At 47.2% G+C, this 10,846-nt stretch overlaps 1 protein-coding gene across 1 annotated transcript; it reads right to left on the bottom strand.

Moving 5' to 3' along the window:
* Positions 1-1,100: 1,100 nt before the first annotated feature.
* On the bottom strand, positions 1,101-10,387 carry LOC104276493 (protein LBH-like). The gene is made up of 2 exons (XM_009872835.1): positions 10,265-10,387; positions 1,101-1,509 (listed from the first exon to the last, which is right to left on the bottom strand). The coding sequence occupies exons 1-2, from the start codon at positions 10,385-10,387 to the stop codon at positions 1,312-1,314; spliced, it is 321 nt and encodes a 106-aa protein (XP_009871137.1). The 3' UTR covers positions 1,101-1,311.
* Positions 10,388-10,846: the final 459 nt, after the last annotated feature.

Below are 10,846 nucleotides of genomic sequence, written 5' to 3'. Positions count from 1 at the left end.
CCAAAGCCACAAGATTATCACTTTCCAGGAAAGCAGCAGGTCACCCTATCTGGCAGACCGGCCTCCTCCCCAAATGGAGGCAGATAACTCCTCCTTGAAGCAAGATATGGTGAAGAGGACTCAAGCACAGACTTTAAAAGCCAGTCTGCACCCACACTATGAAGAAGGAACACATCTTGTCTCATGACACCAAGGCTAATCCTCTCCCAGCAGACCTCTCCTGCAAACCCACTGGTGATCCACACTAGAACTGGTGTTTTGTCTTTGGGTTACCTCCAGGTCTGGCAGCGCTCCCTACCAGTCTGTCCCGCACAGACGAGGCCCTGCAGTGCAAAGCCAGAAGAGATCCTTCACCCCAGCCCTCTCAAGCCCTTTGACAGCAAGTTGGAGACACAAAAACCTACCGCCTCAAGGACACCAAGGTAAGGAGGCATAACCTCCACTCTCTCGTTCTGGGCACTGCACAAGACAAGACCAACCACAGCAGCCTTGGCAAATAGGAGAGAAGAATCTGAGGTGTTCAAGCCTACAGGAAGCTCTTGCTGCAGACAGAAGCATCTTTACGCACGATGCGCATCACCCCATGCTAACCACCTGCAAGATAAACTAGGGCCTTGCAGTAGAGATGACAAGAAGCAGCCTAACATTATCCTGCAAATAGAGCTGTTTAGCATTGAAGAGTCTAAAGGCAAACAGAGGGGGAGAACAGCTTTGGGAAAAGTGGCTGGAAAACAGGCTCAATGGCAAGAAACCCAACTACTCCTATGGACACTCAACATTACCCTAAGGAGGTGCCAAACCGGGTAGAGCTACAGCCCCCTCATCAGTAGAGCATTTAGCCATGCTTTGCTGCAGACACCCTTCTACCCCCACCTGGCAAACAAAATGGAAGCTGTAAGAAAGGCAAATCTGAGAGATTACAGCTCTGTTCTCATGCTTTTAGCTGGAGGCAGCTCCTGGCCAAACGCTGCTGCCTCTGACTTTCCTCTCCCTCCCCGAGCTCCCCCCCTCCAGCAGTCCTCGCGTGGTCACCCTCTGCCATGTGCTTGGAATTTCACTGCTGCCTCCGCCTCGGAAAAATACAGATAATGATCTTGAGAACAGCAAACATTTCTCTGCGTTACTTCCTTCCTTCCTCAGGAGGTCTGCTGACACTGAGGGCTTCAGTTCTCGATACAGAGAATACAAAAAAACTAAGATCTCGCAGGTGCAAAATTGAACTTGTCTTTTTTTTTTTTTTAAAAAGACTTTCAAAGAAGTGTGGCTCTTCCTTCAGAAGGGTGCGGTCCCTTGCCTCTCCTCAGATGCCATTTATTGCTCCTTGTCCTTCTTTGCATCTTCACAGTTTTCTTCCTCCTCTTCCTCCTCCTCCTCCTGCACAAGGAACTCTTCAGGTGGCCATCTCAGCTCACCGCTCTCCACATCACCCTCCGTTGGCTCCACCACGATGGAGGGCAGGCGGTCTTTCAGCTTACAGTAACGGTCAAAGTCTGAGGGGTCAGGGAAGATCTGAAAGAGTCAAGAAACAGTCTGTGAGAAGGGTTATATTCAAACAGTCTTAGTCAAAACCCAGCTCAAGACACTCAAATTTTCAGCACAGACTAGTCTGGACACAGAATAAAGTACTGTGTGATGGGAAGACTCTTGAGCTTGTAAACAAGCTTCTCTAAAATCTGAGTATTGGAAATAAGCACTGCCGAATACACTTCCAAAGCACACGCTTGCCTGGATAGCACTCAGCCAACAGGCATCTGCCTTTTTGGATATTTATCCAAACGCCTCACACACACACCCACAGACACCCCGTGCTTTTGTATTAACTTGGTGTGCAAACTCATGAGCATTATCTCGAGCAGAGAATCTGAGAACTTGTTTCCTGCTGTTGGTCAAGCTACACATGAGAACAGGCACGTGCTCCAGGCTCTGCTGTTAGAAGGGAGAAGGTGGCACATGGCAACCCAGTTTTAGCTAAGTCCAGACCCTTCCAGCAGGAGCCTGCATCTGGTATCACTCCAGGGCCGCAGCACTAGACTGAAAGAGAAGGGCAGCTGGATTTTTAGAGATCATTTAGGCTGTTTCCTCCATGCAACAGCTACCATACACCATGAGGGAAACCTCAGCAGAAGGACACTCATCTTATGGAAGGGTTGGAGACTGGCCCATCTTTCTTCAGGCAGGAGGTACGTGTGACACAGCCAGCAGTTATATCCCTCGTGCAAGGAATGTGGGGACCCCCTTCTCTCCAGCCCCCTAAGGTGCACACAGAGCAGCACCTCACCCCTTCCCTCCCACTCCTCGCTTGCCACGTGCATGCACAAGCTCATGCACTGCAGCAGCACCAGGGTCCACATCAGCTGGCAGTGTCACTGGGATGGACACTTTGATCCTACTAGGAATAGAGGTAAAGGCACGGATGAGTACAGAAAAATCTGTCATTGCAGCGCAGTAATAGCAGGAGCTTTGCATGACTAAATTGCAATGCGAACAGAAAAGGCTGCTCCTCTGCTAGGATGCTCTGCTAGGGGAACAGCTTCAAATCCCAGCTCATCCACAAAAGAGCTGCTTGGTGACAAGAACCAGTTGCCCTAGCATATTCCCTCGCTGGTAACCAGAAGACTAAACAATTAGGGTACCCACTTCACACTACAGTTACCTTTAAGCGCCCGAAAGAAGATAACGACAACACGCACTGTTGTCATTATCAACCCTCAAGGTTGCAGACCAGGTGAGGAGTCAGGCACTGTCCTTAAACACCAGCTGCCTTCAAGTGAGCCGTATGAGCGTCCTTGCACGAACAGCACTGCCAGCCTCAGCCAGGCACACCTTTTGTGGGTGCCTCCATCTGACAGTAAGATCTCACCTACTTCAATCTCTGCAGTTCCAGTCACAAAAGCAGGTTCCCCATCCAGGAACCCTGAGCATAAACCATGAACAGCTCTCCTCATGCCATTCGTGCAGGTACCCACCTCCTTGGGAAGCCCCGGCCCAAACCCTGAGGTAGAACAATATCTTATCAACTTGTCCTTCAGTCTAGCAACTATTAACTACACCACTACCTCCTTGTCCATATTCAGTCTTCTACTGTTCAACCACCTTTCTTCCTCGCATCCAAAGCTTTGTGGCAACAAAGCTACCAACTTAAGAAAGCCATTAGGTTGCTGCATCATGCAAAGTCAGGCAAGATAACTGAAGGTAATGCACAGTGCAGGGGCTGTCTGCACACCTCCAACTGGTCCCAGGGACAGTCGTGCAGGAGCCCAGCTCCCACCACTCACGTGCTTTTGAGGTGCACAAGAGCGAGCGAGGTCGTTGAACTTGGCCATGGTGACATGGGCACTGTGGTATAAGCTACCTGTTGTTAGTCACTGCTGGCAAAAGTGAGACAGAAACTGTTTCTTGGAGCTCTGTGGCTTCTGCTTGGCCAAATAAAGGCACTTTCAGACACATTACTGGAAGCAGTCGGTGGCTCTTAAGCATCAACTTGTTATCTAAACTCAGGATAGGAAAAAAATTACCCTTGACATTACATGGTTTAGAAAGTTGCAATGGAAAAAGAAGTGTGGTTCAGGAGGTTACATAAGCTGATAATGTCATGAAAATAACCTCCTGTGCAAGAAAAATAGCAGTACAATAATTAAACTAACCTTTGGCTGCTATCATTTTAAGCACATTAGGTCAAATTGGAGCAGTTTCTTTGAAAATAGCCTGCCAGATTTTTTTTTTTTCCAGAAACTAAGTAGTAGTCATTTCCTTACAAACAAATATCCCCAAAATGTGGTGCACAGCTTTTTTAATAATAAAAAACCTAGCACAATCTTATCTCAAACAGCTGCAGGACAGGCTGAATCCAAGAAGGTCAGGATTTTTTCCACTAAGTCATGCTTTTTAATCATCGAGGCAGCATGAAGCAAGATGTTGCAACTGCATTTTCAAGGGGTGTGGACAGTCAATGGAAAAAATACACAGAGGCAGATTTCCTCGCATGTGACAGGCAGGGTGACACAGCAAGCCAAGCACAGGGACCAAAGGAAAACGGGCTTCAGATTAAGACTGTTTGTACATCCGCGGAAGCCAGGTGGAGAAGTTGTCCCAGCCAAACTCTCCCCTCACTCCGAAATAAGCTGCGATGCCAGGCTCATTATCAAGAGAGATAAGCAAGCACCAGCTTTCTGCTGTACCACATCAATAGTGCCGTGCTGCATCTGTTGGACCCATATTCCTAATCTGGTCCCAGATTTTCTAGGAAGAAAAAAATTAAACCCAAACAACTCTGAAACTTGCAGCAAGGTCCCCATTGGGAATGCAGCAGCTCACCTCTGACCTGTGAGCTCTGCACCTTTCTGCACAGCAGCCAGCACAGCTTGCCCAGCAAAACCTGCCTACGAGCTTTTCTGCTCACATCACCCAGCTCAGACATGTGGGAGGAAGGCTTTGCATCGCCCCACCACACGAAGAGCACAGCAGCAGTGGGTTAAATCCCCCCGCTTTGTTTCTCAGAAAGAGCCACCTTGCACACAGATGAAGAAAACGCCTATTCCTGGCTGATCTGGTCACTTGATGGGGGACAAGCGACAACCACCAACTGCCTGTGGAGGCTACCCAAAAGCAAATTTAGCAGCAGTTCAAAGGTATCTTCCTCCTCCCCACTTGCATGATATAGCATGAGGGGCTGCAACTGCTTCTGCAGAGCACCTCCCCTTCTGTAGCCGAGCCCTAGCTCCTGGTCCACAGAAAGATCCACCCAACACCTGAACAAATCACACAGGACACGTATATTTCTTCTTACACTAGTCAACACAGCTTCTCTCATTTGCAGCAAGACTGGCTTTCACAGGCACCTCCCGATTATGTTTTGGGCTCTGTTCTCCTCACAGACTGACCCAGACCACATATAAATCAACCAGCCTCGCAGCTGGACAGGGCAGCAAAAAGCAGAACTTGAAACGAAAGCTTAAAATTATTTTAGAAGAATCATGTTTGCCTTTGTTTCAGATGATCTAGCTCTACTATCCTCAACTAAAGTCTTGGCAACAAGAACGGAAAGTTTTCATTGCCCTGGGGAGGCTCATACCCTCCCTCAGCATTCACAGAGATGGAGAAACACCAAAAGCAGGAGAGATGTCAGACAACTAAGAGGATTAGCTCAGCACTACCATAATCCAAGTGACACTTGTAAATTCAAAACAACTTCCACATGTGTACTCCATACCAACACCCACAGTTAAAATGCTTGTCTTGCCTCCCATGGGGCTGAAAACAATTTCAGTCTTATTACAGGGAGTCTAAGGCAAAAAGATCTTTCCAAATTAAGTTACTCTGGGGGGGGGTGGGTGCAGTGGGAAAGTTTCTCTTCATTGTGGTACCACTACACAAGACTGAGAAGCCTTCACTGAGGCATCCCACTACAGGTATTGGATACACCCCTGATGTACAAGTACCACTCATCTTCCCAGTACTGAAAAGCTAAGTTTTGTGCCTCTTCAGCAGTATCAAGCCAATAGTCAAAATAAATATTTAAGTTATTAAAAAATTACTGTAAATGAGAAGCACAGCAAGCTCATCTCAGGAAATATTTACATCATCTCTCAGCATCCTCTTTGGAGGAATTTTCCAGCTATAGGAAGCAGTGCTAACACATACATTTACTCACATAGTAGTCATGACTCGAAACTGAGCTCCATGCAGTATGCACACAGCAGCCTGTGACTCAGGTTTCTGAACCATGACAACTCTGCAGTCACGGACAGATTGCCCTGTCTTGGGGGACGGTGGTAGGGAAATTTCACAACAATTTTCCATCAGAGTAACAAGGCATCAAGGAGGCAGGAAAAAAACATGCACTGAGATGTTCCATTTAGCTGCTGTCTTCAGGTCGCTTTTCAGCGGAACACTTTTTTTTTTTTGCATACCATCACTGTGAATGTGATTAGTTTTGGCTCTGTTTATCCCATATCCTGCTTCTGCCTTCATTTAAGGTCTCAGATCCTGGAATACACATTGACTCAGCCTATTAATCTTGTCTAGTAAGCATGCATCGGATAAGCTATGTGAACAAGTTCTCCTAAAATCACTTGCTATCCCCCACAACCCTGCAGGCCAGTCTCAAGACCTTTAGTAGCAGCGAGCGCCAGGTCTAACGCAGGACTTCCTCTGCATAAATCAAGGCTGCACAGACATGAAGCACCTTAGAAGCAAACAGGACAATTACAAAGGAAGCTCAGTTTCCACCCTTTGCCACCAGCCACTGGGTCAGCAACGTGGTGATCCCCCAGCTGAGTTGGGGCTAAACTAACTGCTGATCCCCTAGTTTAGTTTAGTTAGTTTAGCTCCAAGCACCACAGCTCCTTCACTGGTGCTGGTAAAGGGGTGTTGTGTTCACCAAAAATGATTTTCCCCAACAAGACAGACAACCCAAGCTTTCGCTGCAGACACTGGCTGGCCCATTAAGCCTATTTACCTAAACTCAGCCAGTCTGACACGACTCACAGCTAGCTGTGGCTGTGATTAACCCAGACAGATCCCAGCGTGATGCGATCATGACTTAAAAGAGCTCAAGCTCCCCATGACAACCAAACCCCAGCTGATGGCATGAGGGCAAGCTCAGCCTTCGCAGGGCAATCTCCTAAAAGGGAGCCTAAGGTCCCGCGGGACCAGCGAGCCAGCCGGTCTGCAGCGAGGTAGCACATTCAACTCAGGATGCAGCACTCGCCCAAAATAAACCACTTCGAACATCGAGGTGTTTTCAGTTGTGCTCAGACCCTGCTCCGCTTCCAAGAAGCAAGGCGGGATTCAGGTCAAGGCACTGTTTTGACAACAGCTCTGCAAAATGATTAATTCAGCCTCAGTTTCAGTAACGTTGTTCGTGCTGCTGCGAGACGGCATTAGAGGACAAGCTAGCAGAGCACTGATGAGGCTTTTCAGAGAACAGGTATATCTAGAGGCTGGAAAACAGCAAATGGTCCATTAGCTCTGACTAGCTGTGGAAAAGGCCCAGCTCACCGGAGACAGCCAGGCATGAAGCTCTTCATAGGCACATCTGTTTGTAGCAGGGGCATCTTGAGCCATCAGCTGCATTTCAACGAGGATGGGGGTTTTTTTGTTGTTTAGCAAGTCCCATGGGAATTATGGGACATCTATTAAAGATCCAGAAATAGCTCTTCACTGCAGGCACAAGACCCAGCATGACATCATCTCTTCAGCTGCGTCTTCTGTTGTGTCTATGCCATCCTGTTCTGAGACTCATGCCCCAATTTCACATTCACTTCTGCTCAGGCCCTTTAAATCTCTTGGCTGAACCATCTTCAGGGGGCTCAGAAAGCAGCTTTACGTCTCAAATACAGTAATAAAAGCCGCTTTACATAGAAAGGTTTTGAAATTAGCACATCAGCTTACAAGCTTTTTGTGTATTAACTGTAAAAAAGCATTTCTATGCTGTGAAAACACATTTTGCAAATGAAACTGTACGAATTACTAAGCCTACAGCAGCAACTGTTATCACCAACATGACTTCTGCCATCTGAGCTTTCAGATCATTGCTTAAAGAGCAGTGATGGCCAGCCCACCAAAGCCCAGGAGGTGAAGGGTGCCTATCTCCAACTGATGCCTAGACAGACAGACACTCCAGAGCATGAGCAGAGGCAAGGGGATGGAGGAGGCCGAAGGAAAGAGTCCACAAGCCAAGTTCCCTCCCTCTGTAACCAGTGAGACAGAGAGGAGCCCTCAAGTTCAGTGAACTCCACAGGATAGAGGAATCAGATTGCTGAAGGTTATACTCAGGGTATGAGTTTATTTGCTTCCTCAGTTTACTTCCAAGTAAAGGCAAAAATACTTTTGAGATAGTACAGTTGGCAGGACAAATCTGTCTGTAGCAGATACTGATGTGCTTTATGGTTCCAAAGCTTCTGCACCATCTCCTCTGTTCCAGAGAGTTTTGTGTCTGCATATGGGGGCAGAAGCAGACCCCAGGCTCACAGGGGGCATCCTAGGGACTAACTCCCAGGCAGTCTCACCTCTACACAGCCTAAAGGGGAACATTTTGAACCTCAATTTGAGCTCATCTCTGTAGTAAAATAAATCCAAGTTCTACCACTAGAAAAAGAGAAACTTTCAAAACTAAATACTTGCCTCCCCCAGTTCTGGCTCTAATTTTTTTTTTTTTTTGCCTCTCACAGCCAGCCATGGGCTGGTACACTCGCATCGTGAGTGCCCAGATCTGTAGATGAGTGGAGGAAGATGTTGCAGCTTAGAACAAGCCTCAGTGTAGGAGCAGTCATGCTCCATTAGCCCTGTCTGGTTTTAAGTTATTGCACTACAGTCCTAAGACTAGCACACAATTTTCCACGTACCAAACTCTCACCACCAGCAAGATGAAGCAGAAAAGTGGCAAAGTCTGAGTCAGAACAAAGAGTTCATGGTGTGACTTGCATCAGATTTGTTCTTGGCTGTTCTAACTTGAGTTTTCAGCCCTTTAAGGATGCTTTCAACTTACCTGGATTTACACTATGACATTTTCAGCCTAGTAGCCAGAGAAGGAAGGCTGCAGCCTGCTCCCCAATTCTCTTTACACTAACCTGATTTAGAGACAGACCTCACACAGCCCACACACCACCAGCATCTTCCATTTCAACACCTCAATCCTTGCTGCCATTAGTTTGGCTTACATCAGGGTGAAGTACAGGTTACCAGCTCTTGCAGGCATTTGAAAAAAAATAGTCATCTATGACTAGACCACTATAGAGAAGAGATGCAGAATGTAAAAGCCCTATATAGATACAAGTCATCAGCATTTATGACTCATGCACCTTCAGGTTCAGATGATCCACTCAAAACTGAACAGGCCTGCTCCCCACTTGGCCCAAGCAGACTTATCAAGGTCATTAGCACTTGGGGAAAAACTTCACTGGAGCAATCATTAGAACAAGCAGGGCACCTAGATTCTGCCTCTCATTGGAAAATTTGGATAGGTAAATAGAGGCATTTGACCTGGCTGGGTTAAGATTCTTCCCATAGTGATTCACAAAGACAACTCAAGATCCTACACAGGCTAGTTTGATTGCTTCAGGCTTAGCAACCACTTCTGTTGCTGCACACTCCCTCTATAGGAGAGGAAAAAGAGGCCATATACTTTCCACTAACTCAAGCACTGAAGCACAGCTATTTCTACACACCGGCAATACACCAAACAACTCGGACTCCCCAAGATCCAGCATTCGGACCAAAAAGCAATGCATCCCCTTCTCCTCCCCGTAGCTTCAGCTTCTGCTGGAAGCCTCAGCCACGGCCCAAAGTTGAGTTGATTTCATGCTTCAGCACACTATTACGACCTTGTAGCTCATTTTTTTCAGACACAAATATGCAAGCATACAACAGCACACCTCATTCGCATGAACAACTGCCTCTGTGCTGGTTGTACAACAACTGCAAAGGAAGAACCCTGCATCAGGATAGGCTGGGAAGAGTCACCCAACACGCAGATCAGATGCGAGTCATCTGCATTTACTCAGCACCTACATTAAATCTCATCAACAAGTCTCCTGGAAAAGTAGGAAAACATGGATCTAGTAGGCTAAGATGCAAAACTTGACTTTTTATTAACTACAAGCTAGAAAATGAAAGGAATATTGAGACTAAAGGATCAAGGCTCAAACTAATTTCTAAGACCACCTCTTCAGCCCACTCATTGATCTCAAGGTTAATAGCTAATTACACTAGTAAAAACTTTGAAAATGAATGCAGCTCATGCCTTTAGGGAGGTATCTCCAGGGTCATTTCAAGGCCTGTTTAGGATGTCTCTGGCCTCACTATATCTTATATAATACTCTCTCAAATGGACACATCACTCAAGAAAACCAAGAAACAGATAAAAGAAAAATAAATGTAAGTGCCATATAAACAGCTCCCTCCTGGTCTAGGCAGATCGCTTGTATGCTGTGTTACACAGACATCTCAAGAGTCCTCTCAGCTCAGTGAGTGGCAGAAACCTTTCTTTAACCCATCTCCCACTAAGCCCCCAAGAATGCTGAATGAGTGAGGGCTCGATGACTTGAGAAACAACTAAGTCCTTCACCAATCCAGTCTGATACCGAGTGATATTTTAGACAACCAGCTCCTGCCAAGCAAGCATTCCAGTCTGTTGACTAGTTCTCACTACAGCAAGACCTGCTATTAGGTCAGGCTGTGGAAAGGTACATTAGACCGAGTTTGCAGTCCAGCCCCGACAATTCCATGGGAGATTTACTACCTAAGCAGTCAGCGAAGCACTTACCTGATACGACAGGCCATCCTTGCGGGGGCTTAGCCCAATCTCATCCATAGCTGGGGTGTTCATCATCACTTCGGTCATTTCAGCTGATCTCAGATAATCAGAGCTAGAAACAAAAGACAGCATTCAAATGATTCGAGGGGCTCCAGCGGGGGCTGAGCAAGACTGAAGCAGCACTGGGAAAGAAAGGCAAACAGAAGAGGCTGCCGGCAGTCTATTTCTGGTCCCTTCCTTCCTGCCTCCCCTTGGAAGGGGCTGGAAAATGCTCCGGCCCTGGTCAGCCGGCGCTGCATCCCCTGGCAGCAACTCCCCGACTCCCTCCCCAGGAGCACGCACGGCTCAAGAACGCCTCGGGAGGCTTTAACAGCAGCGGGGCACTTCTAACTCCACTTCTTCCAGCTCTGCCCCCTAAGGGGGGAAAGTAAAAAAACACAGCAAATAAGTGCAAGCGCTGTGGGGCTTTTGTTGCTATTTTTCCGTTGCTTTTTCGTTTCTTTTTTTTTTTAAGCTGGTGCGCTTTAGCCGCTGCTGCCTGATTTCACAACCTCAGGGGCTTCCACATGAGCGGAACGCGCGGAGCCCATC

This window comes from Apaloderma vittatum, unplaced genomic scaffold (assembly GCF_000703405.1).
Source record: "Apaloderma vittatum isolate BGI_N311 unplaced genomic scaffold, ASM70340v1 scaffold1250, whole genome shotgun sequence".
NCBI lineage: Eukaryota > Metazoa > Chordata > Aves > Trogoniformes > Trogonidae > Apaloderma > Apaloderma vittatum.
Note: the sequence above shows the minus strand (reverse complement) of the source record. Positions and strands in the feature narration are given on the sequence as shown.